At 40.8% G+C, this 27,813-nt stretch overlaps 1 protein-coding gene across 1 annotated transcript in view; it reads left to right on the forward strand.

The window, feature by feature from the left end:
* FIG4 (FIG4 phosphoinositide 5-phosphatase) overlaps positions 1-27,813 on the forward strand; it is a 136,959-nt gene that overhangs the window by 48,048 nt on the left and 61,098 nt on the right. Inside the window, exons 10-16 of the mRNA XM_082668728.1 lie at positions 240-337; positions 8,914-9,047; positions 10,355-10,471; positions 12,255-12,300; positions 13,340-13,488; positions 14,486-14,652; positions 25,508-25,646. Coding sequence (XP_082524854.1) covers positions 240-337; positions 8,914-9,047; positions 10,355-10,471; positions 12,255-12,300; positions 13,340-13,488; positions 14,486-14,652; positions 25,508-25,646 — 850 coding nt within the window. The remainder of the gene's footprint in view (positions 1-239; positions 338-8,913; positions 9,048-10,354; positions 10,472-12,254; positions 12,301-13,339; positions 13,489-14,485; positions 14,653-25,507; positions 25,647-27,813) is intronic.

Here is a 27,813-nt window from a genome sequence, read left to right on the forward strand (position 1 = left end):
TATATTATAAAATATAAATGTAATTATTTATATTCAGAAATGTAAGAATCATTCAAATTCAGTAAATACATGAAGAATGATTGATAAGCTCGAGAGGAATTTGAGACATGAAACTACCAGAAGATTAGTTGAATTGCATTTCTTTAAACATTATAATGCAAAACAAAACACTGTACTTCTTTTATTCTTTCTTTACAGTTTTCATTCTGGTACTTACTCATTTTTTTTGTCCCCCGCAGTGGATCAGGCAGATCCATTTGCCCATGTGGCTGCTCTTCACTTTGACCAGATGCTTCAGAGGTTTGGCTCCCCCATCATCATCTTAAATTTAGTGAAGGTATGACGTGCTATCTGTTTGGTTATGAAATTCAGTTACACTGGACAACATAGAGGGGTTTAACAAGCCTGCTTTACCTCTCCCCAGAGGAGAGACTTGTGGATTTATCATGCTATGATGGCTCACGGTGTCTGAGCCTCTGTCCTTTGGCCTCTGATTCCATGTGGCCTCTTCCCTGGGTACGTGGGAGAATCCGTGGTGTGTTCCCTAGGGAAGAGAGCAATGAGCGTGTCAGTCTCCTGATTTTCTGGGGTGAACTAGGTGCAGGTGAAATTCTGCCTCAGCTTCTAGGACAGCTTGGAGAAGGAAGCATGGAGGTCAAACAGCCACAGCCTAGCCTTGATACAACCACTTCGTTGACCATCCACAAGATCTGCTGGGCAAGATAATATGTGGTAGTGGGATCTAAAGACTAGATTCAGAAATTGGGTGTGGTTGTAGCTCAAGGATCGGGTGGACAGAGTGGTGGCCTGGCTTCATAATTCTGTGCTTCCTTGTCAGAGTACACTGGTCAACGTATCTTGTGTATATGAGTAGGCAGTCAGGTCAAAGGCCGGGGTAGAGGGCAGGGCGACTAGATAAGAAGAAATGAAGGGAATCCAAATCGGAAAAGAAGAAGTAAATCTGTCACTGTTTGCAGATGACATGATACTATACACAGAGAATCCTAAAGATGCTACCAGAAAACTACTAGAGCTAATCAATGAACTTGGTAATGTAGCAGGTTACAAAATTAATGCACAGAAATCTCTTGCATTCTTATACACTAATGATGAAAAATCTGAAAGAGAAATTAAGCGAACACTCCCATTTACCATTGCAACAAAAAGAATAAAATACCTAAGAATAAACCTACCTAAGGAGACAAGAAACCTATATGCAGAAAACTATAAGACACTGATGAAAGAAATTAAAGATGATACAAACAGATGGAGAGATACCATGTTCTTGGATTGGAAGAATCAACATTGTGAAAATGACTCTACTACCCAAAGCAATCTACAGATTCAGTGCAATCCCTATCAAACTACCAATGGCATTTTTCACATAGCTAGAACAAAAAATTTCACAATTTGTATGGAAACACAAAAGACCCCAAACAGCCAAAGCAATCTTGAGAACGAAAAACGGAGCTGGAGGAATCAGGCTCCCAGAGTTCAGACTTTACTACAAAACTACAGTCATCAAGACAGTATGGTACTGGCACAAAAACAGAAATATAGATCAATGGAACAGGATAGAAAGCCCAGAGATAAACCCATGCACATGTGGTCACCTTATCTTTGATAAAGGAGGCAAGAGTGTACAATGGAGTAAAGACAGCCTCTTCAATAAGTGGTGCTGGGAAAACTGGACAGCTACATGTGAAAGAATGAAATTAGAACACTCCCTAACACCATACACAAAAATAAACTCAACATGGATTAAAGACCTAAATGTAAGGCCAGACACTATCAAACTCTGAGAGGAAAACATAGGCATGTACACTCTATGACATAAATCACAGCAAGATCCTTTTTGACCCACCTCCTAGAGAAATGGAAATAAAAGCAAAAATAAACAAATGGGACCTAATGAAACTTCAAAGCTTTTGCACAGCAAAGGACACCATAAACAAGATGAAAAGACCACCCTCCGAATGGGAGAAAATATTTGCAAATGAAGCAACTGACAAAGAATTAATCTCTAAAATTTACAAGCAGCTCACGTAGCTCAATATCAAAAAAACAAACAACCCAATCCAAAAACGGGCAGAAGACCTAAATAGATATTTCTCCAGAGAAGACATACAGATTGCCAACAAACACATGGAAGAATGCTGAACATCACTAATCATTAGAGAAATGCAAATCAAAACTACAATGAAGTATCACCTCACACCAGTCAGAATGGCCATCATCAAAAAAATCTACAAACAATAAATGCTGGAGAGGGTGTGGAGAAAAGGGAACCCTCTTGTGCTGTTGGTGGGAATGTAAATTGATACAGCCACTATGGAGAACAGTATGGAGGTTCCTTAGAAAACTAAAAATAGAACTACCATACGACCCAGCAATCCCACTACTGGGCATATACCCTGAGAAAACCATAATTCACAAAGAGTCATGTACCACAATGTTCATTGCAGCTCTGTTTACAGTAGCCAGGACATGGAAGCAACCTAAGTGTCCATCATCGGATGAATGGATAAAAAAGATGTGGCACATATATACAATGGAATATTACTCAGCCATAAAAAGAAATGAAATTGAGTTATTTGTAGTGAGGTGGATGGACCTAGAGACTGTCATACAGAGTGAAGTAAGTCAGAAAAGGAAAAACATAATACTATATGCTAACACATATACATGGAACCAAAAAAAAAAGGGTTCTGAAAAACCTAGGGGCAGGACAGGAATAAAAACACAGACGTAGAGAATGGACTTGAGGACACAGGGAGGGGGAAGAATAAGCTGGGACGAAGTGAGAGAGTGGCATGGACATACATACACTACCAAATGTAAAATAGATAGCTAGTGGGAAGCAGCTGCATAGCACAGGGAGATCGGCTCCATGCTTTGTGTCCACCTAGAGGGGTGGGATAGGGAGGGTGAGAGGGAGACGACGCAAGAGGGAGGAGATATGGGTATGTAAGTATACATATAGCTGATCACTTTGTTATAAAGCAGAAACTAACACACCATTGTAAAGCAATTATACTCCAGCAAAGATGTTAAAAAAATCAGAAACCAATAATAAAATAATACTGAATTCTATATTTTAAAAACAAATCATGGCTGTCTCTGTTGCAGTGAAGTGAAATGGAAGAATCTCATTCTGTGGCCAGGAAAACTCTGAGTGTATGAAAAGCAAGGGTTTTGTTATATTATGTTTGTGGCAGTTGGCCGACAAACTAGTAGTATCTGAGATTATTCTGAGAAGTTGGTTAGTAAGTATAATTCAATTTAATTAAAAACCAAGTAATCCTATGTCCATTTAGTCCACCATTTGACAAGCAGTTCTGAAGGTTTCCTTTGTGCCAGGGCAATCATAGAAGCAGTGGCTGCCTTCCCAGGGCTACCAGTCTAACAGAGGAGATGGTGAAGTGATGCAGAGGTACCGACACTGGGTTACGATGCTATGAGAGCTTATAAGGGGAAAGAAGTCTTCCCTGAGGAAGCGATGAGTCAGCTCAGCCTGAACGAAGAGGCATTAACAAGGCCAAGAAGAAAGGAAACAGCAGGTACAAAGGCACTGAGACAGGAGGGGATTTGGTGGATTTAAGGAAGAAAAGGCTTGTCTGGCTGGGTCCCAGAGGATGAGGGAGTTATGCCAGACATGCAGAGCCTTGTAGGGTGTGTTAATGAGTCTGGTCTTTATCCTGACTTTCCAAAACCATTGAAGGTTTTGTATGGCTGAGAGGATAGGTGATCAGATTTCTGTTTTGATAGATTGTCCTGACCTCAATCTAGAGAATGAATGGATTGGTCCAAGGCTAAAGTCTATGTTGGAAGACCACATAGGTGGCTGTTAGAATTATCCAGAAAAGGGTAACTGGCCTAAACTCGAGTGGTGTGGTAGAGGTGGAGAGAAGTGGACACAGGCAGTAGACTCAGTGATGAGCTGGGTCTGATATGAGGGAGAGGGAGATGTCAGGCTTGATTCCTAGGTTTCTGGCGAGTATCAGGTGGATGGATGGTGATGCCATTCACTGAGCCAGGGACCGTGGACTCAGTCTGTGAGGGAAGATGGTGAGTACGGTTTGGATGTGCTGAGGTTTGAGATGGATTGAGTCCTGTCAGAGGAGCTGGCAAGTGAGTGGCCAGTGTGTGAGATAGAAGCTCAGGAGAGAGGTCTGGGCTGAGATGTGATTTTGTGGCTCATGTGTGTCCCAGCGATATTTGAAGACATGGGCATGGAGGTGATGCCCATTTAGAGGGTTCAGAGTGGGAAGAGAGAAGAGCCTCCAGTCTTGTCTTGAGGACCCCCCAGCTCTTAATGTCCAGTTAGAGCAGGCAGAGTCTGTAAAGGAGCCTGGGAAAGAACAGACAGAAAAGTAGGAGGAAAACCAGGTGAGTGCCGTGTTATGACAGCTAAGAGAAAGCGTGTTTCATGATGAAGGAAGTAAGCAATCGACAGTGGCAAAGGCTGCTGACAGGTCAAGTAAGATGAAAACAGGAAATATGCTCCTTGTGTTTCCAACTCTGAGAGCACTGACTGAAGTGGACTGAGCTGTAGGAGGACTTCCCTCGTCCTGGGGAAATGAAGTACCTAATGAGAAATGAAGAAGAGTTGGTGTTTTCATCAGTTTTCTTTTTTTTTTTAAGAGAGCATAATGCTGTGTTTAAAAGCCTGTGGGAAGGATCCATTTGGGATCCTTGAGAGGGTATAAAACACAGGAGAGAGAAAGGACGATCAGGGGCATCATGTGCTTCAGAAAGGAGGAAATCTGAGACATGGAGGGAGGAATTATTTTAATGGGAGGACAGAGAATAGTAAGGGTACGTGTGTGTGTGTGTGTGTGTGTGTGTGTGTGTGTGTGTGTGTGTGTGTGTGTGTGTGTGTGTGTGTGTGTGTGTGTGTGTGTGTGTGTGTGTGTGTGTTGTGTACGCGTACATGCTCCTTCCTGATAACTTTAACTTCTCCTTAAGGTAAGAGGGACGGTCACCTGCTCAGAGCAGAGGTTTGAGGGTGGTGGAAGTTTCACAGCCTTCATGTATGTGCGAGGGTGGATTGACCAGAGACCTCCAGGAAATGCTAAGGGCTAATTTCAGGTTGGTGATCAGGATTTCTTTCTTTTTTTTTTTAATTAATTAATTTATTTTTGGCTGCGTTGGGTCTTTGTTGCTGCACGTGGACTTTCTCTAGTTGCAGTGAGTAGGGGCTACTCTTCATTGTGGTGCGAGGGCTTCTCATTGCAGTGGCTTCTCTTGTTGCGGAGCATGGGCTCCAGGTGCGTGGGCTTCAGTAGTTGCAGCACACGGGCTCAGTAGTTGCGGCTCGCGGGCTCTAGAGCGCAGGCTCAGCAGTTGTGGTGCATGGGCTTAATTGCTCCGCGGCATGTGGGATCTTCCAGGACCAGGGATCGAACCCGTGTCCTCTGCATTGGCAGGCAGATTCTTAACCACTGCGCCACGAGGGAAGTCCCCCAAGATTTCTTAAATTCTGCTATTGCCTGACTTTTCCTGGCAGGGCTTGTGTATGGCTGTGAGCACAGAGGAAGTAGATAATTGGGTTCATTCAGTTCTGCCAGGCAGGCGTGATGTAGAAAGACAGATAATAGGAGTTTTGGATGTTGGCGGAAGTCTAATTGAAGCAGACCATAAAACCTGAGCTGGAGGAGGGGGAGTGTTGGAGAGGGTGATGAAGAAAGCAGTGCTGTCGGTGGACTGGGGTCCTGGTGAGGTGGGGTGTTTAAAACAAGCCATCTGAAAATAAAAGAGGTTCTGGATAAGAAATGTTGAAGGCAGAGGAGTTACCTGTGGTGATGACTTGATCTGAGATGTGAGGGTGGGAAGGATGGCTTAGCTAGAGTGGAGGAGGAACAGGTACTGGGAGCCGCCCAGGAGGGGGGCACAGACTGAGATCCAGTTGCGGGGAAAAGACCGTAGAACCAAGTGCGAGGGTTCAGAGGAGCAGGGCGTGTGTGTGTGCCTGTGAGCGTGTGGCTCCGGAAGAGGGGAGTGGGGAGGAGGGGCTGGGGACAGTGAGGCAGGAAGCTTTATTTCTTCCTTTGTTGCTCTTTGCTTTATGAAATTATTGCATCCTATGAGGGATTGACTTTGTAAAATAAATCATTCAGGTATTAAATACATCATTTTTTAGACTTTGGTTCACATCAGTTCAGAAGTTTCATTTTCACATCTCTCCCCCATCAACTCAGAATAACATACGGCAATAGGTGGATGGTCCACAGCCTCAGCCTGATATTGAACAGCAGCTATAAGAGATATAATCAAAAAATTCAAAAAGGAAAACTCTAGTAATAAGAACCCTCATGAACACTTTTCTAGTAAGCTATAAGCCATAAGAGATTGTTAGTATAGAAATAAATTATTGCTGAAGCACTAAATTACAAGGTTATCGCTAGAACATAAACATCGACCTTAATTAGTGCATTTTCTTCATATTTTAGAGTCCTTATAGTGTGGTTAAAAGCTATGGTTAAGTGGAAATTCAGTTTATGATGTTTGAAATAATGTATTTCTCTATTAAATATGCAGGTTCAAAATATAATATCAGATACGTGTGGTTGTAAAGTGTTCCTGCCCAGCTTTCTCAAATGAACATTTATTTCTTAATATTTAAAGGGCAGTCAGTGGATTTTAAAATTGTCCTTGTTTATTGTTTCATTGCCATAAAAATCCTGGCAATAACTAGAAAATTGTTTGGAGATTAAGTTGCTGTTTTGTAGAATAGAAAAAAATGTTTTTGTCATTAGTTATCTTATTCATAGGATAAAAGAAGATGTTTATTCAGTTCACTTAGAACTCCTCATTAACTTGTCAACGAATGTGTGTATGTGTGCGTGTGTGTGTAGCATGATATCAACAGATATTCACTCTTTATTCTGCCTCCGCATGAAGTGTCTAAAGTGGAATACTTTTCTTGATTTCTCTTTTGCCCTGTGTTGTGCACTATCTCCTGCCCTCCCTCCACTCCACCATGTGGAGGTTTGAGACACTGCTTGTCAGACACTTTGGAGCAATCCTTATACTGTCATTGCTTCTACTGGGGATCAGTAGGAAGCCAACCAGGGATCTGATGTCATTATACATCAGAGGACTTTAATCCGGGGTCCATGGACGGCCATTGTGGGGGGGTGTCTCTGAACCCTTTGAAACAATCACTTGCATATGTGAAGTTTTCATCTGGTTGTTAAAGGGGTCTGTGACCAAAGAAGGTCGATGAAACAATCCACTAGCTAATCCACTGTGGGCAGACTATGCATAAAGCAGATTCTTTACATAGACATGATTGAAAGTTGATGAAATAACCTTATCTCTCTGTCTCATTAAATGTCAGATTTGATATAAGAAATTCAAAAACTTTTTGTTTCTCTAACTGGCTTCAAGTGCTTTTGAGAAAATTACAGGTATACAATTTAATTTTCTCAGATGTAAAAATAAGCTAAATATTTGTTCATCCCAAACTGATTTAATGCTGTTCTTAATCAATTCTTAACTAATTCCTCCATACATACAGCTGTGCAAAATAGATACCCCTTTTCTGTTTCCTCAGTGATTAACTAATTAAATTCATGACAGTTGAAAAGTAATCACCATGGCTGAAAACAGTGTAGACCTATTTTGATGCCAGCAATAGTACCTCAGTGCTGTATCCATATTGCTGAATTAATTGTTTTTTGTTTGTTTCTATGTGAAGTCCTGATCAGGATAACAATAAAGTTAATTTTTATTAATCCTTACCATGTGTCATATGCTCTGATAAGAAACTATCATGTTTCATCTCAGTTAAACCTCACATTAATCCTTTAAGTGAGATACTTCTGTTACCCATTTTACAGACGAAGAAATGGAGGCCAAGGAAAGTTGAGAACCTTGCTCAAGGCCATGTGGCTGGTAAGAGGCAGAGCCAGCACTCCAACCACAAAGCTGGACACTATGCACCAGCTCCTCTTGAATGGGAGGCAGTATGATATCTAAGGAGCTACAGCAGGCAAGGAGGTGGACAGTCAGGTTTAGTCCCATGAACGCCTCTCAGCGTCAGTTCATCCAGCCACAGTGTAAAAGGGGAAGACATGGCTGCCTTGGCTACCTCACGGGGATTTTATGAGAGTCAAGTTTAAAAGCCTATGAACGGGATTTCCCTGGTGGCCCAGTGGTTAAGAATCCGCTTGCCAGTGCGGGAGACACAGGTTCAAGCCCTGGTCCGGGAAGATCCCACATGCCGTGGAGCAACTAAGCCCGTGTCACAATTACTGAGCCTGCGCTCTAGAACCCGTGAGCCACAACTACTGAGCCCATGTGCTGCAACTGCTGAAGCCCACGTGCCTAGAGCCCGTGCTCCGCAACAAGAGAAGCCACCGCAATGGGAAGCCCACGCACCGCAGTGAAGAGTAGCCCCCGCTCGCCGCAACTAGAGAACGCCCGCGCACAGCAACGAAGACCCAACACAGCCAAAAAAAAAAAAAAAAAAAAGCCTATGAAGGCTGCGAAAGCATTCTCCGCTCTGCCAGTTTGGGGATTAGCCATCTAGGCCCAGTTGATTTCTCTCTGGTCCTTAGCTGGCTGGGGTTGGAGGTTCCTTTCTTCTGGTCCTTGGGAAGTTCTCCTTTGCCAAAGTGGAGTGTGGAGTGTGTAGGACAGGCCTGTGTAGGGTGAGCTGGGCTTCTTGGGACTGTAGGAGGTTATGAGGAAGAAATCGGATCTCCTTGAGTCTTTAATGCTCATTATCTGTTGACTGTAATTCAGTGATGCATTTATTTCTTTGCATTATTTTAATTTGAGTAGGTAGGTTTCATTTTTGTATATTTAGCACTTCAGCTTTTTGTCTTAGTGGCAAAGTTATGTTAAAAGTCTGTTCCTCTGATTTAAGGTAGTTAGAACACTGAAAATGTTTAATTTTTGGTAAAGGAACGAGAGAAAAGAAAGCATGAGAGAATTTTGAGTGAAGAACTCGTAGCTGCTGTGACCTACCTCAACCAGTTTTTGCCTCCCGAGCACACGATTATTTATATTCCTTGGGATATGGCCAAGTACACCAAAAGGTGAGCAGATGCTCATACGTCTGGTTATATTTTCCTCTTCTTGTGATGTAAAGTAGCAGGAAGCTGATCTCTCTGGTAAAGTGAATGTTACTTTTTTCATTTCCTTTGTGAACCGGCTTGAGGGGCTGTTTAACTGCTGGTGTATAATTTGAGGGCTTAAATTAGTTGACCAAATTCTTTTTGCCCACCATTTTTACCATTTAGAAATTCTCTTTGAAGTATCTAGTGACCTCAGAACATCTTTACTCTGCTGCTTTTCCTTAAAGGCATTAGCTTCACTTTTTTCTATTTCATTCTTTCTCCCTGTTTAATCACTTTCTCAGACACCACTTTCAGATTATCTCACGCATGGATGAACCAGTACTAACTCTTGACTGTTTATAGTAAATCCAAACCCCTTAGTGTAATGTTAAAGCCCCATCACCTGGTTGGTTCCAGAATGCATAACTTCTTCTTTATTCCCGGGGCTGTTCTGTTCCTGAAAAGCTAACCTTCATGTTCTGTCCCCAGTGCAGCAGCCAAGGTCCAATTCTGGAACCTTTGTTCCTGTTGTTTCCCCCTGCCCTCCACTGGCTGCTTTCCCACCTCTCTGTCAAGATCTGATTCAAAACTCATCTCATCCAAGGAACTTGCATTCATTTACTAGGGGTCATACAAACATTAGGTTCATATTGAGGTCTCCGTTATTTTTAAATGTCACTGTATTGTTTTGCACTTGACTCATTGTACTTTTTTCTGAATCATTTTATGTAGTTAGATACATGTACATGTGCGCACACAGAAACACACACACACACACACACACACACACACACACACACACACACACACACACACACACACACACACACACACACACCGCTTTCCCATAGTATAAGCCTGGTTGCAGGTTGGTGCCATCAGTAGTAATTTATTTTCCAGTGTTTTCTTCCCCTTCCACGGCACTGTGCATTGTGCTCTCTTCACATTTCATGAATCCATATTTAACTGACTGCACCCTTGGGGAGCGAAAGGCTTTGGGAAAAGCTCTTGCAGGGGAATGTCTTGTGCCGAGTTTAAGGCTTGCCAATAGTTGCTATCGAGTTACAGGCCCTTCATGTCTCCTTGTGCCAAACCTTGCTAGTTATTGAGTACACATTGCATTCTAGAAATTAATTCTTACAATGTTCCTATTGAGTACAAACCAGAGATTTTAAAAATTAAATCCCTGAGTATCATTACTGTAGACTTTGCTTTAGATGTGAGAATAAATATGTATTAAGACGTGGGCTGTTCTCACTTCTCTCATTCTTCCTCCTTGCCCTCAGCAAGCTGTGTAATGTTCTGGATCGCCTGAACGTGATTGCAGAAAGTGTGGTGAAGAAAACAGGCTTCTTTGTAAACCGCCCTGATTCATACTGTAGCATTTTGCGGCCAGATGAAAAGTATGTATGGTGTTTTAAAACCTAAAAGAAATCAAGAATTTTGCTCTTACAGATAAAAAATATTCTAAATATGAGCAGTTTGACTCCTTGGAAGATGGATGACTTTATTCCTTTGGGGAGACAAGACACGCAGCCCATGTGACTGTGGAATGAACGTTCACGATGGCATGCAGTTTCCTCTGCGGGTATATACCCTGAGATGGAAGCCATGGAATCTCTTGCTTCTTAGAATAAACATTACATAAAATATTTCTGTAAAGTAAAATTTTCTGTAATGAATTCTATTCTTCAGTATTAAATAGGAGCAGGAAAAATTTTCTAATAAACCAGTGTATACGTTAGTATTTAAACTAACATTTTAATGAAAATGTATCATTGTATTATAGTTAGTTGCTCACAAGTCTTTCCTCATTACTACTTTGTGAGCACCTTCAGATCAAGCAAATGTGCTTTATTTATCTTTTAAGAGACCAATGTTATATATTTCCAGTATTTTATTTTCAGTTAGTAAAGTTAACTATAATGGTACACACACACACACACACACACACACACACACACACACACACACAGCAAAAACAAAAAACAACCAACTACTAATGTGTACATCTTTGCAAGTAATCCTTTTGTTATAGTTTGAATTTCGGGGCACCTGTGACCAGGGTCCCCAGGACCACTCCCAGGCTCAGTGATTCACTAGGAGAACTCAAAGGACCCAGCATATTGTTGTTCTCTTGGCTGTGATTTATTACTACCAAACACAACAAAGCAAAATTAGCCAAGGGGAAAGGCACATGGGATGAAGTCCAGAGGAAATCAGGGGCATGCTTCCAGAGTCCTCTCCTGTAGAGGCACACAGAGAGCGCTAATTCTCCCAGCGACTTGTGATGTGTGTGTGAAATGTTGCCAACCAGGGGAGATGATGAAAGACTTGGTGCCAGGGTTTTTATTGGAGGTGGTCCTATAGGCAGCCTCTGCCTGGCAGCTTCCAAAATTTCAGACTGGCAGAAGGAAAGGATGTTCAGCAAACCATGTTGTTTCTACAGACGGCTTAGGCACATTGAGCCACTCTTGTCTGTTCTGGGAATGGTGGGAACTGAAGTTCCAGACTCCAGCCAAGGGCCAGCCTTGTAAGCAGGCCTTTCTGAGGATAGCAGTCAGGCCTGCTGTGTTATTTTCTTCACTGCACCTTGTTTTAAATAATTAAAATATTTTAAATAATTAAAATAGTAATATCATTATATAGTACTTATGTAATAAGAACATTTCCCCAGGCATTCATTAGCATGTGGAGAAAGTATGTAGGAAAGAAAATAATAAGGAAGACTGTAAAAACAACCGAAGGACTGTAACAAAGCCCCATGAAGAAAAGCTGGAGGAGGTGGGGCCTCCTGACGTTGAGGCGAGAAGGATCAGGCTTGGAAGATTTTATTATAAAGTTGCCCTGCAATTATTAGTCATGTCTGTAGAGACCAAACAGGAAATGCGCTTAAATTAAAGCATGAGAGATTTTGGTTGAACATGGGTGACAAAATGCTAAGAGTGTAGGCCTGGAGCAGGTTAAGATGCTCCTTTTCTGGTCTCCCTTTAGAGCATGGATAGCATTCTATCTCTGTGACTTGCATATTCACTTTCCTGAGAGAATGAAAGTAAACTGAATCAGCTGATTATTCAGGGGCATTCAGCCCTATTACTTTGATTCTTAATAAAGAGCTAGTACCAAATATGAATATAGATTATGTTATTAAAAATTTTTAATTAAAGCATGTATTTTTAAACACAGGTGGAATGAACTAGGAGGATGTGTGATTTCCACTGGTCGCCTGCAGGTATAGATGACATTGTATTAATAATGAATAGAATCTGTATCCACAGTGTATGATGTTTTCTGAAAGCAACCATGGAGAGAGATACTGCTTATTGAATGCAAAATTATTAATCATTTGAGAATGAGGGTTTTTTTTAAAATGTTTATTTATTTTTGGCTGCGTTGGGTCTTTGTTGCTGCATGCTGGTTTTTTCTAGCGGCGGTGAGCAGGGGCTATGCTTCATTGTGGTGCACGGGCTTCTCATTGCGGTGGCTTCCCTTGTTGTGGAGCACAGGCTCTAGGCATGTGGGCTTCAGTAGTTGTGGCATGTGGGCTTCAGTAGTTGTGGCTTGCAGGCTCTAAGAGCGCAGGCTCAGTAATTGTGGTGCACGGGCTTAGTTGCTCCGCGGCATGTGGGATCTTCCTGGACCAGGGCTGGAAGCCGTGTCCCCTGCACTGGCAGGCAGATTCTTAACCACTGCGCCACCAGGGAAGTCCTGAGAATGAGTTTTAAAAGCCTTACTGCTAGTGTTTAACTCTTGCGAAGGATGTGTAGCTGAAATAATAATCGCTCACAGATTTTTTCTATATAGTATAAATTTTGTTATTGGAAATAAAACCATAAACAGAAATGTGAAAAGAATAAATTAGAAAAACTTTGGGAAATGAACCAAATACAACAGTATATATATTAATTATGCTTTAAGAATGAAATGGCCTCACCCACTGAATATTTTAGTTTGTACAGTAAAGGAGATAGATCAGGGGAAAAAGCACATATTTTACTAATTGATACATGTGGAAAATGTTAGCTATTTTTATCTTGTTAAACTAAAGAAAATAATTCAAATATAGACTAGAGGGTGCAATGATGCTGTTGCAGCAGTATTAAGTGAACAGCAAATATAACCTTTTATAATGAAAAAAATGTTCTTCATTATTTGTTCAGGAATAATACCCTGCCTGCAGCTATCTTCTATTGCTTAAAGAAATCTAAAGTAGGATGGAGGTAGTTTTGGTGACTGAATAATGAATGACAGTTCAAGATGTTTCTCTTTAGACTGGTGTTCTTCGAACCAACTGTGTGGACTGTTTGGATCGCACCAACACAGCACAGTTTATGGTGGGGAAATGTGCTCTGGCTTATCAGCTGTATTCCTTGGGCTTAATTGACAAACCGAATCTACAGTTTGATACAGATGCAGTTAGGTAAGCCTTATTTTCTGCCTTTTGAATGCTGGTAATGACAGAAAGCAAACCTGATTAAGAAGGACTTTTATGAACCTGTTTCTCCTTTCAGCTTCTCAAAAACCATGTTGTTAAAAGACATTATTCAAATTAATTTGGTAATATATATTTCTGTTAAAGCCTTGTGTATTGTTACCATGGTTTTTATTTTCCTATTTGTGTTAATTATCAATAAACATTATGTACTTTAGATAAATCCAAACTAGTGGGTTTTTTAAGAAATAAATCCAGACTGCATTAGGAAAAAAAAGTAATAAGCCTTCATATGTTTTGAATTAAACATATAAGACAGATAAAACATTGATTCTTCAGTAAGGAATACTGTTTATTCACTGGCCATTGGGTCCATGACATTGTGTGAAGTACCATTTCTTGAAAATGCAGTGATCGCTGTTATAGGTCCTCTGAGATAGTCATAAAGGCTCTGTCAAAAAAAAAGTGATGAGCTTACAAATGGCCAGGTCCTCAGATATCACTGCACTAAAAAGTCTTTGACAGGCACTTGAAGAAACATAAGTTTCAAACGTGTATTTCTAGGAAAGAATATGGTTTGTTTGTGACAAGAGCATGTCCTTTTTCCCAAAGGCAATTCAGAGAGAACAGAAAATTCTGTCGTGGGAGGTAAATTGATTTGGCAGGCTGCAGAAAGTTAAGATTCTTTTAATAGAGTTAAAACCACCTTGGTCTGGCTTTGATGGGTTATGCTTTTGGTGCCCCTGCTTTTTTATATATATATATATATATAGCATTTTCTTTGACTTTGTTGCTTATTAGACCATTACTATAAAATATAATATATTTTGTATGTGCATATATCTTCAAGATGTTGAAGAGTCTACTTGAAAAGAAAGGCTTAGAGGAATTCATAAAGTAAAATACTTCTTTTGAGTCCACAGCTAAGTGAATACGTGTGTAATACTTCGGGTGAAATTCTTTAGTGTTTGTATGTTTTGCTTAGGTTATTTGAGGAACTCTATGAAGATCATGGGGATACCCTGTCTCTTCAGTATGGTGGTTCCCAACTTGTTCATCGTGTAAAAACCTACAGAAAGATAGCACCGTGGACCCAGCACTCAAAAGACATCATGCAGACCCTGTCTAGATATTACAGCAATGCCTTTTCAGGTAATTCTGGAGTTATATGCATTTCTAAGACTTATCCTGATGTGCATTTTTCTCTTATACTTTTTTTTTTAAGCTAACTGGATAAAGTCAAAATTAAATATTTTAAAAGTTTAAATAAAACAGTCTGTCACTTAAGAGGTACTCAGTAAATATTTGTTCAGTAAATGAATGAATAAACTTTGTATTTTAAATAGGGCACTTTGGTCACCCATAATTAGAGCTTTTACGTACTTGAGAATATTTGATTCCTTGGCTTCTGCCTTGTTCTGAATTTCTGCTTGCAAAACATAGATAAATTTGTTCAAGAGTGTTGAGTAATTATTTTAAATAGAGTTCATCATTTTAACAATTGTCTAAGAATGTAAATATCACTGATTCTTTTAAATGTCAGCTAGAAATGAGTTGTAACATTAACACTAAATTTTACTCTTATTTTATGACTTGGGAATACTAAAAGAAACAGGTGGTTAAAGTGGCACTTTTCCTGCCTCCATTCTGATGGGATTTCCAAAACAATAGATAGGAAAGTGATTGTGAGACAGACCCCACGCACAGAATTTATAAAGGAAGTGCTCAGGCTGATTCCGTGAGTCTTGGACTCTTGAACCAGATCGAAGATAAAAACGTTTACAGAATGTAGAGAAGAGATTGGTAAAGCGAGTCTTCGGAGTGTACTGTTGCCGTGCAGTGACTGTCACCCACCCCTACTCCTTCACCTCCAGCCTAGAGAGAACTAGGACTCTGGACAAGCTTAATGTAGTGTTCTGTTGTTGGAGGGACCCCATGGAGCTGTTGGCTTTGGACTGCTGTGTAGCAAAGCTGAAGCAGAGGGACGGGCTGAGGAGAGGGCTGCCATGTTGGGAATGGCCAACCCTCCCAGAGTTGGTTAGGCCAAAGGATCCTTGAGTGTTTATAGGTGCCCAGAGGTAGGCCTCACGGGGGAGAGTGCTGGCATGGCGTTGGCGTAGGTCCTGGCCGGAGGGACCGTAGCAGCAGGAACCAGGAGGTGATCACTGGATTCCCCAGGAAGGAGTAGCAAGAAAATGCCTGATGTGAGAAGATACATGTGTTCACACCAGGGGAACTGCAGGAGAGTCCCCAGTGTTCGGAACCTCAGAAGAGTGCCTGAAAATATCCATAAAAGAGTCAGCTTTCTACATTTCCTATGCCCAGAGAGAATGCAAAGGCTAAACTGCTACTAACAGTTTGGTATACTACTGTTCAAGCATGTTAGTTTTCTATGCTATCTAACAAATTACTAAAAAGTTAGCAGCTTAAAACAACATGTATTCATTATCTCATGATTTCTGTGGGTCAGAATTCCAAGCACAGTTTAGCTGGGTTCTCTGCACAGGGTCTCACAAAGCTATAATCAAGATGTCAGTCAGGCTGTGGTCTCATCTGGAGGCCTGATTCAGGCCTCCACTTCCCTGCTCATGTGTTTGTTGGTGGAATTCAACTCCTTGCAGTTCCGCGTGGACTTGTTCCTTGTAGGACTCATAGCGACTTGCGTCTTCATAGCTGGCATGTGGAAGACGGTCTCTAGAATGAGTCTGCTAGCAAGACAGAGTCTTATATAACATAATGTAAACATTGGGGTGACATGCCATCACTTTGCCATATCTCGTTGCTCAGAAGCAAATCATTGGTCCCACCTACACACAAGCACAATCTGTATCAGTTTCCTAAGGCTGTTGTAACAAAATAATACAAACTAGATGACTTAAAACAATAGAAACTTATCTCACAGTTTGGGGGTAGAAGTTCAATGTCAAGTTGTCAGCAGAGCCAAGTTCACTCTGAAACCCATAGGAGAATGCTTCTTCCTAGATTCTGATATTTTGCCAGCAGTCCTTGGTGTTCCTTGGCTTGCACCTGCAGCACTGCAATCTCTGCTTCCATTGTCACATGGTCTTCTTCCTTTGTGTGTTTAGGTCTGTGTCCCATTTCCCTCTTCCTGTAGGGACACCAGTCATACTGGGTTAGGGTCTACCCTAATTCAGTATAACATCATCTTGACTTGATTATGTCTGCAAAGACCCTAATTTCAAATAAGATTACATTAATGGGTATTGGGGTTTAGGGCTTCAGTATATTTTTTTTAGGGAGACACAATTCACTACACAGCACAGATTATGACACTAAGGCATGAACAGCAGGAAGTGGGGAGCATGGGGGTCACTTTGGAGTCCACCACATCAAGTAAGACCATCTCTATTTACACACTATGGAGGGGTCGGAAACAGGTTGGCAGCCTGGCGGGCGTGGGAGGGATGTGCAGGACAGACCTAGAGGTCCTGGGTGGTCTGGCCCCACCTACCTTGCCATCCTGCCTTTCATGCCATTCCCATCCCCCATCACCGCTCTCCAGATACACGGACCTTCTCACTGTTTCCTGAGTAAGTTAGGCTTCTTCTGCCACAGGCTCTTGCTGCACCCATTGGAACACATGACTGCAGTCTTTTGAGCTTTAGAGCTCACTCTCCTTTCACTTCCTCAAGGAAGGTACTCAGTTTCTGTTCCTGTAACGTTCTCTACCTTTGTAGCACTTGGCACAATTGCACTTAAATTGTTAACTGTACTATTAGTTGTGTTGTGTGTCCCCCCCTCCCCTACCGTGACACCCAAGAGCTCCGTGAGCATCTCGTTCACTATGGTGTCCCTAATGCCTTGCTCATGGCACAAGAACTATTTATGGAATGAATTAATAAATGCATGAGTTAATCCATTCCCTGTGTTCTCTCAACTTCCCCTTTTCCCTGAATTAAGAAATTGACAGGACTAAGTATGTCAACCTAATAACATGTAGCCTATCAGTAATGCTCTTAGGCTGCTCAGATCATGTCTTTCGAGTTCACTGAGAATTACGCCCATTGAACAACTCCGGGTCAGCTCAATGTATAACATAAACCACAAAGCCACTATAGACCTTTAAGAGTATTTAGATATTCCTCTGTATGCATGACTCTTGAGCTGGATTTAGGAACTTGACAATCGAAGTATATTAATCCAAACAAAAACTAAGAGTTAGGAAAGTCAGATTTAGAAATTCGAGCCAGTGGCATACCTTTAAATTCTAGATTTCTAAAGCAAAAATATTAAAGTATTCCCATCATCCTTTGTTATACCTACTGCTGTGGTTCTCAATGAAGATATTAATATTTATTGATGTATTCCAATTGGCTATAACATGTATTGCAAATAATTGATTATTATAAAAATAACACATGGTTTCACTTGTTTTTATAAATTAGAATGGTTTTAAGATGATCTCTCTAAAGGCATCTCACTGGCTATGCTTCATTGTTTTACTAGTTTCCTAGGGCTTCTGTAACAAAGTACAGCCACAAGCTGGGTGGCTTAAAACAACAGAAATCTATTGTTTCACAGTTCTGGAGGCTTGAAGTCAGAAATCAAGGTGCCAGCAGGCCTGTGCTCCCTCTGAAGTCTTCAAGGGAAGATCCTTACTTGCTTCTTAGCTTCTGGTGGTTTGCTGCTGACCCTTGGCTTGCAGCACTTTAATTTCTATCTCTGGTGTCACATGACATTCTCCCCTCTGTTGTGTCTTTGTGGCGTACTCCTCCCTGTGTGTGTGTGTCTCTTCTTATAAGGACACCAGTCATACTGGATTACGGGCCTGCTCCACTCCAGTGTGACTGTATCTTAACAGGATTATCTGCAAAGACTTGATTTCCAAATAGGGTCATATTCACAGGTACTGGGGCTTAAGACCTCAACATTTTTTTTGCGGAGAACACAATTCAACTTACAACAGTTGTGTAAGTTATGTGCCAACAAATACATATACCTCTCGGTGTATGTTATCATGAAAAAGGTTTAAAACTGCCCTGATGGAAAGGGTCGTCCACTCTTCTGCCCTCTCCTATCATGGTTGTCCCTGAATTGGGAATCATTATTGACACTTAAGGATCAAGTAATGTGGTTTTTTTAAAAAATAAATTTGTTTTATTTATTTATTTTTGGCTGCATTGGGTCTTCGTTGCTGCGTGCGGGCTTTCTCTAGTTGCGGCGAGCGGGAGCTACTCTTCGTTGTGGTGCGTGGGCTTCTCACTGTGGTGGCTTTTCTTGTTGCGGAGCACGGGCTCTAGGCACGCGGGCTTCGGTAGTTGTGGCTCGCGGGCTGTAGAGCGCAGGCTCAGTAGTTGTGGCTCACGGGCTTAGTTGCCCCACAGCACGTGGGATCTTCCCGGACCAGGGCTCGAGCCCATGTCCACTGCATTGGCAGGCAGATTCCTAACCACTGTGCCACCAGGGAAGTCCAAATAATGTGTTTTTCAATAAGATTAGAGCACAGAGAATGAATGTGTAGCTGTGCATGATTAAAAAAGAAAGGAGAACCATTAAAAGACAGAGGATGGTCATGAATAAGTAACATGCACCTGATGGAAAGGTAAAGCAAAATTATGCACAACTGAAAGAGAAACTATTATGAAAGGAATTATTTTATGAATAATGTGGCTAAAACAGACTTCTTTATTTTGAGAAGCATGGTGTCATTGGGGTGTACAATTTAATTTTAAGTTACAATGGATATTATATAATGGTAATATAGTAATAGAACCATTTTCTTTAAAGCACTCAAAATAACTTTGTAAATGTTAATCTCCTCGTGTTATGCCTCTTGGATAGGCAGGAAGGTACTTGAAATTAGGTTGTTAGGAATTTTATCCTTGGTTCATATAGACGGATTGATGCTATGTGGGTCACCCACCTGACTCCCTTTCACGCTCATTTTGATAAAACCTGTTCTTGAGGCTTCACATATTACCATCTTCTGGGGTTTGTCTCTAAGAAATGTCCGTTGATTTCTAATATAACTGGCTACATAAGCAGTTACAGGACGCCAACAAGGAAAGAATAGGTACCTAGGTACTCCCTTTGGATATTAGGAAGAACTTTATAATTATAATTCACTGAAGGACCCTGTCAAGCTCTTTCTAATTTTTTTTTTTTACATTTATATTTGAGTTAAGCCTGACTTTTTTTTTCCCTGAAGCTTGTTGAACTGAAATCCTATTATAAGAAAAAAATAAAAAGATAAGATACCTGCAACGGTTAATAATAGACCAGCTGTATATATATATATACACACACATATATATACATGCACACAGCTGTAATTTAAATGTGTGAATGTGTGTGTGTGTATCCATGCATGGAGGGGAGCCATGTTCTCCTCAAATAGAGATTTAAAAAAAAAAAAAGCTTGTGGGGTAAAGACTTCAAAGCTCACCATGCATGGAATGCAGTGATTACAGAAAACAGTGTCGAGATGGCATCGCCAGCATTATGGTAGTGCCGTGAGGTAGTGGAGCAGTGTCTTTTCCTTTCTGCCCACCCCTGAGAGAGGGACATGCAAAGGAGCATCTGAGCACATTTTTGTTTATCAAGAATACTGAGGGCTTCCCTGGTGGCGCAGTGGTTGAGAGTCTGCCTGCCAATGCAGGGGACATGGGTTCGTGCCCCGGTCTGGGAGAATCCCATATGCCGCGGAGTAGCTGGGCCCGTGGGCCACGGCCGCTGGGCCTGCGCGTCCGGAGCCTGTGCTCCACAACGGGAGGGGCCGCGGTGGTGAGAGGCCCGCGTACCGCAAAAAAAAAAAAAATACTGAGCTAGCCTTCTAAGGTCATCCTTCTAACAGCAGGTTTAGAGTGAGTAAGCTATATTTGGCTATAGCAGAAAGAAGACATTTGGAAAATGTTATGTTTTAACAACATTTGAAATCACATTAATAAAACTCTGGCTAAAACCCAACTGTCCACCTGTTCTGCAACCAAAGCCGTTAAACGTGGCAAGAGAAGAAGTTGGAATTATGACCCTCAGTTTAAACTGACTGCAGTTCTCTGAAGGATACTCTAAACAGCCTGACAGTCCTGCTAAATTTCCCTAATATGTTCATTCTTTCACTCTCCAAAGTGACCATTCATACCTTGTCCTCTCTCCCTAAACCACTCTCAGCTGGTATCTTTGCTTCATTCTTCATTGAGAAAATGTCATGGCGGGGGGGACTCCTTCTTAGCGCCGAATGTAGAGCCTGTCCTTATCTGCACCCACTGTTTCTACCTTATATCGTACAGCTCACTGCCACATATGTCAGTTGCTCCCCTCTGCTGCCTCATTTCCATTAGCATAAAAGCACACCTTATGTTCTTCGTTGAATCTTTCCTCCTGTCCTTAATTCCACACCCACCACTAGCTAAAGTCCTATTTCTCTGCTCTCCAAAAGCAAAACCTCTTGAAAGAGTTATCTGCACACCTGTTTCCTCTCGCATATCCTGTTCTCTCCACCTGCCTCACTGGGCCTCTGCCCTGTCATGCCACCGAACCAGTGCTTGTCAAAATCACCAACAATCCCCCATTGCCAAATCCAGTGATTCCTTTCCTGTCTTCACCTTACTCGGGCTTTCAGCAGCTTCTATCACAGTTGAGCTCTCCCTCTTTCTTGAAACTCACCTCTGTGCTGTCTCACTCAGTCTCCCTGGTGACTTCTCCTGCCCTATTTCTAAACCTTCCTCATCTCTTTCTATACTTTCACCTTTGGGGCATCTTACCCAGCTTTTAAGTACCATGCATTTGACATTCAAATTCATATCTCTTCCCTTGACTCCTCCACTGAACTCCAGACTTATTTATCTACATGCCTACCTAGCAGGCATTTCCTCCAGAATATTGTGGCAGTTTTCTATAGGTGCCGTAACAAATTATCACAGACTTGGTGGCTTAAAACAACACCTGTTTGTTATCTCACGGTGCTTGTGGGTCAGAAGTCTGGGCACAGCATTACTCAGCTGTGTTCTCTGCTTAGGGTTTCACCTGGCTGAAGTCAAAATGAAAGCATTGAAGTCAAATGAAATCAAAATCGAGTCAGAATGTGGATGCTGATCTGGAGGCCTCCAGGCTCCTTCAGGTTGTTGGCAGAATCCCAGGCAGTTCTAGGGCAGATGTCCCTGTGGCTGGGGCTCATTCTTGGTTTCGGAAGGCTCCTTGCCTTGTGGCCCACTCCATCTTCAAAGCCAGCAACGGTGCATAAACCCTTGTGCTTCGAATCTCTCTACCTTCCTCCTCTGCTTTTAGAGGATTCCTGTGATTACAGTGGGCCCACCCGGATAAGACAAGATAATTTCCCTATCTTGAAGTCAGTGATTAGTAATTTCACTTACATCTGCAAAGTCCCTTTTGCCATGTAATGTAAAATATTCATGGGAAACTAGGGAGGAAAGGTCATGGGGCCAAGTTTCTTCCTACCACAGATATCTCAGAAGAATCTCAAACTGATCATTTCTGAGACAGGAGCTCTTGACTCTGCCCCAGACCTGTTTCTCTACTTGTTTCGTTTTTTGTTTCATTTTCCACCTCAGCTCCTGCTGTTCAGTTCAGAATCCTAGGAATCATCCTTGAGTTCTTTATTCTCCTTATCCTCCCCCATCTCATCTCTCAGCAGACCTTTTTGGCTCTAGCTCCAAAATATATCCCAGACCCTTCTGCTGTGTTTCATCCTTACTCCTGCCGGGCTGGTGCGGACAGCTGTTGGCTCTCATCTGAACACCTGCAGTGGCTCCTGATTCCTCCCTCTGCCTCCCTCTTCTCCTCTTGCCCTTCACAGCAGCCAGAGTGATCTTTTCAAGACTTAGATCTTATCACTCCCCTCTCAGAAAACCCTTACAGGGCTTCTGATTGCATTTAAAAGTCACGCTCTTCACCGTGACCTACTAGGCTTTGTGTGCTCTGCCTCGGCTGTCCCTAGTCCTGCTCTTTCCTTTGCTCCCTGCCCTCCAGCCCCCTGGCCTTCGTGCTGTTCCTGGAGCTGCCCAGCCTCTACCCACTTCCCTGACCACCCGACCTGAGTGTCCCTCTCCTTTCTCATCACTCTCTCGTCACTCTTTTATTTTTTTCATAGAACTTACATCCTCTGGAAGTACCCTGTACATTATTTACTTGTATATTCTTTTTGTTTCCCACTGTGGAACATAAGCCCTACGAGAGCCAGAAATCAGCCTTGTATAGACTGTATCCCTAGTGTGGGACATAGTAGGCTCTTGGATAAATGAATGAATGGTGTATTTTTTTAATTATGAAAGTAATATATGTTAATTATAATTATAGAATAACTCACAAATCATGTAATCCTCACCTTTCAGAGATAGCAACTTGTTCATATTTAGCAGAACGTGATCCTTCTAGTTTTACTATACAGGTACTGTGTATCTGTTTTTGCCCTTTTGGATAATGTGAGTAATCTTTATGACCCTGAATATTCTTTTACAGCATGATCTTTGGTAGCCTTTGGTAGGCTTGTAGCAGTCTGTTCTTTAGAAGCAGCATAGGGAGGTTATTTGTTTTTAGTGTGCATTTAGGTTCCTTTTAAACAAACATCTTTGAACGTATACCTTTTTTGCATATTTTTTATCTTATGAAAATTTCAGAAGCATATTTATTAGTTCAGAGTATAGATATTTTCAGGACCTTTTAAAAATATATATATTGCCAAATAGCCTTACCAAAGGATATAGCAGTCAAGTCCCCCTCAGCAGAGTATAGGAGAGCTCATTTTGAAAAGTATTTGCCAACTTAAAAGGTAGAAGATGGTATATTGTTTTCAGTTTGCATTTGTTTAATAACTAGTACAGTTGAGTTTATGTATGTTCATTGTCTACTTGTTTCTTTTATAAATTGCATGTTTTTCTTTTTCTGTGAGGGTGTTGATCTTCGTTCTTCTTACATTTAATTGGTATTTATTTCAACGTACAGTGTGAGTAGGGATCTAACGTCACTGTCCACTCCCCCACAATGGTTAAACAGTACTGTTTATTGAATAGTGTCCCTTTCCATTACTGATTTCAGAGGCCACTTTATCACGAACTTAATTTAATATTAGGTCAACAAACATTCTAGTTTCCAAGTTAAAATTTTTGGCTAATTAAAAAGAATTGTTATATTCAAGCCTGACCTATTTAAATACAGTGCATAATAAAACTGGTTAGTGTTTAACCTGTTTGGATGGAGTTTGAAAGGTGCATATTCTTTTTCCCTTTAGAGCATGATTGATTACAAAAGTAGATAGTCATTTTGCCCTCTTGTTATCTGCAACTGCAGAGAACCTACCTGTTTTAAGCTTTTATCTGTGTCCAGAGTACTGCTGTCTTCCAGAAGGTGATAGCCTTATTTGCAATCAAAAGTAGCCAGGAAGATTCTCCGGCTCATTAGGGCTGGCCTTAGATTCCAAGCTTAGTATGTGACCATAAATACTATGGATATATTTTAAGTTATAAAAACAGCAGGACATTCAAGAAGTCTCCATTATGATCCTTGGAAGGAATATCCTTTATTTGGTTATGTTTTTCAATCTTACATTTTATTATACTTGCTAAAAATTAAAGGAAGCTATTAGTAAGCTTAATAAAAAAGAAACTCCTTGAAAACATGGCTGAAAAATGGAAAGCTTCTTAAGATAGTATTAAGATATTTTGGGGTACTGCAGAGTATGAATTATTGTGCCATTAAGGCCATTCAAGAAGCATAAAGAATATAATTACTATAAAAGCAGCATGTTTACTTTCATATTGTGTTAAGAGGGTGAAAATTGGGGCAGTAATGCCTGTGTCATTTAGTACTTTGATGTTTTCACTCAACAAATGGAAAAAAGCTCCAAATATATTGATCATATAAACACATCCCTTTTATATATTACTTTTAGCCTAAAAGGTAAGTGCTGTTTTAATGGAATGCTTCCTGTCAAAATATATAACTGGAATACATGTTTGATGTACCGTATTTCATTTATGCTTCTGCCAAAATGACCAAATAGCCCAATGAGAACAATGTTGCTAATTTCAGATTTTTCTGTGTTTCACTATAGCTGTTGGAAGGAAATTGATTTTATGATAATGCTATCCTGTTTCAAAAGCAGTCATTTCTATTGTGCTGTCTTTTTGGTTCTGTGCTCATTTTCAGAAAGAGGTTATTATTTGTATTGTGGAAGCCTGCCCCAGACTTGAATATACAAGGGATCGGAGATGAGAATGGAAAGAAGGAAATGAGGGGCAGGAGTGAAGGATGCTAGGGAGGGGACAGTGCAGAATGGGAAGGATGGCTCATGAGGCGGCTTCAGTGCTTATCATCATTTTTACCCAAATATAATTGGGAAAAAGAAGAGATACAGCATATATATATGTAGTCAATTTTATTAGTTCATATTACCTTTGAAAAGGTAATTTTGGAGTGGTTGAATGGTTAGAATGAGGCTGTTTTCCATGTGCTCAATCTGCCTTCATTATCAAACACAGCTGTAGGAGACAGAAAATGTAAACATTGTCTCTGCTAAAGAAATGGAGAATGTCTTTTCATGGATTAAAAGCAGAAACTTGGAAGCTGACTTGTTCAAGGTTGTGCAACAGAATATGGGTAGAAATTGGGTCACTTTATTTGTCTCTGACATCTCTACTTGTCTTTGCAATAAAGTGAAGATGCCCTTTGTTTTAGGTAAACTAACACACAGTGAGAATGTTTTCTAAAAATACAATCACTAAGGTACTTGGCAGTTCTTGAGGATTTTTAAGAGTCTCTCAAAATTCAAGAAGCAGTTAATGTTCACTATCCTCTGTGTTATGAGAGGTACAGAGTAAAAAGGAAACATTTTGAAGCAAGATTTTAATTCTCAAAATCTTGGCTGTTTTAGATTTTGTGTATGTGTGTGACTTTTGAAGTATAAATGCTATTATTTTCAGAGGTATGTTCTATGAAATCACAGTTGTACCATTATCCTCCTAAGAGAACATTCCCCTGAGTTGTTTATGTCAGTAATGGATTTCCTGAAATACATATTTTTGCTTTTTAGATGCCGATAGACAAGATTCCATTAATCTCTTCCTGGGAGTTTTCCATCCCACTGAAGGGAAACCTCATCTCTGGGAACTCCCGACAGATTTTTATTTGCATCATAAAAATACCATGAGACTTTTACCAACAAGAAGAAGGTATTTTTTTTTTCCTAGTCTACTATGTAAACTCAGATTTGATGTTATTATGAATGTGAGATAGTTTTCTTTTTGAGAAATGGTCATATAGGCTAAAGTAGTCAGTCTTGCTACATGTTTGCCATGAGGAATTTAGTATTGTTGATGTCCTGATAGTAGGTTTGGGAAATCATCATTAACAAATGCAGTTGTTTGGCATTTTCCATAAGATATAAAGTTTCAGAACTTAACCATTGAATGTAATTTGAAGCTACACTCGAGCAAACCATTAACATCATTTTTGACTGGTTCCCACAAATGTGGAATGATAAAGAACTCAACATTTCAGGAGTCAATCTTAGACATCCTCACTTTGGAATTCCAACTCTTTCCTCCAAGAAGCACAAGGAACTCTTGGTGACACTAGGGAGGACAGGAAACTAGAGCGGTGGCGTTAAGGGCAGATACCACTCCCACCACCCCTACTGCTCACTCTGAGCTTTCTAGAGTCATTCACCAGTATCAGTTATTTTGATGACAGTTAAACTGGTAGTAATAGTCCCCAAAGAAATGAACTGTTTCCCTGAGGTGTTTTGACAGGACGCCCTGTAGCCCAGGCCTCAGGGTCAGGTAGAATTGGAGTCTCTGCAGTGGTGTGACCTTGAACTAGTTATTTCATCTCTCTAAGCCTCATTTTCCTCATGTACAAAAAGTAAATGACAGGACACACATCACAAAGTCATTGTGAGGATTTAATAGAGGACTCTAACATTTTTAATTGAAGAGTCATGTACTAATAATGGGCAGCATTTTTCACATAGGAGGTTGGAGCCTGGTGCCTTCTGCTCAAAGGCCTGTGATGTCAGGTTTGCTCCTAACGCTCTCCTCTCACAAGATCGGTGTGATGTAGTCCTTATTTTGTGCAGAGATGCCTCTCGAGCACTACAGGGGTCATTGCCAGTCTGGGCTAATTGTGTGGACAGACCACAAACAACTGGTGAATTAGCAAGTGCTGATGTTACAGCTGTTACCAAATTCTGTGATACTTCAGGAATATTTAAAATATTAAGGAAACGTCAGAGTTTATATGTTTCTCAGCTTTGTACTTTTAAGTACATATATTATTGGAATAGCCAGCTTAATACTTGAGCTTACTTTCCCTATAAATGAAGCAGTTCTGGTTTTTCCACTACATTTAAGATTAATAAATGATTGCTTTGAATTTTTGCTGACAAAAAATCTGGAGCTAATTACGTTTATTTGATGAGAGAGAAGTGTAAATACCTATATTTAGCTTTGTTGATGCAGCTGACTATGGGTAAATGTGGCTGACTTCCTAAAACTTTATATTAACTTAAAGTATTGAAGCTCTTAAGATACAACTTGGGAACAAACAAAACTCGATTTTCTGTTGCTGAAATTAGCTAGTAAATTACAAGCATAAGTTAAAACCACTTGCTTACCTTGAGTAACCACTTGCAGTGTTGGCGCTTATTTGTGGGAATAAAAGGAAGCTGATGTTACATTCCCATTTTAAAAAAAAAAAGGAAACTGAAGTGCAGAGAGGATGTGTCTTGACTGAGATTATTCAGCTAGTTAGATGGTACAGCAAGGATTAGCTAGAAGTCTCCCACTGAAAATAAACTTTTATCAAAGTAGATACTATGTCTCTCACAGTTGACTTGGTCTCCTGGTTTGTTTGGGTTTTTTTCTCTAGAATGTCAAAATTCCAAAAATTGGTTTTTGGCATCAACAATTGATACTCCTCATCCACAGTACTTATAAAGACTGTCAGATAAATTTCAGGGCTTTATTTTGGACTTTCCAGTTATTTTGATGACAGTTAAATCAGTATTATAATTCTCAGAAGGAATGAACAGTTTAGCCAGAGGCAGTAACCAGACAGGAGCATGGACGTCAGGGTAGAGCTGAGTTGGAATTTCTGCAAGTGTGTTACATCTGGAAAACTTGTTTTCTAAACATCTGGAAAACTTGTTTTCCCAACTGTAAAATGGGGACGACCATACACACCTCACAGGTCATTTTGAGGATTAAATGAGAAAATGGGCGGGAAGTACGTAGTACTGGGTCTGACACACAATCAACACAGTTCTGAAGCAGCCAGGTTCTGGAGAGACTGCCTGCGGTTAATACCTGTGTGACCAGAGGCAAGGTCCAGTTCTCAGTT

Source organism: Grampus griseus (genome assembly GCF_964374135.1).
Source record: "Grampus griseus genome assembly, chromosome: 13".
In the NCBI taxonomy this organism is placed as follows: Eukaryota; Metazoa; Chordata; class Mammalia; order Artiodactyla; family Delphinidae; genus Grampus; species Grampus griseus.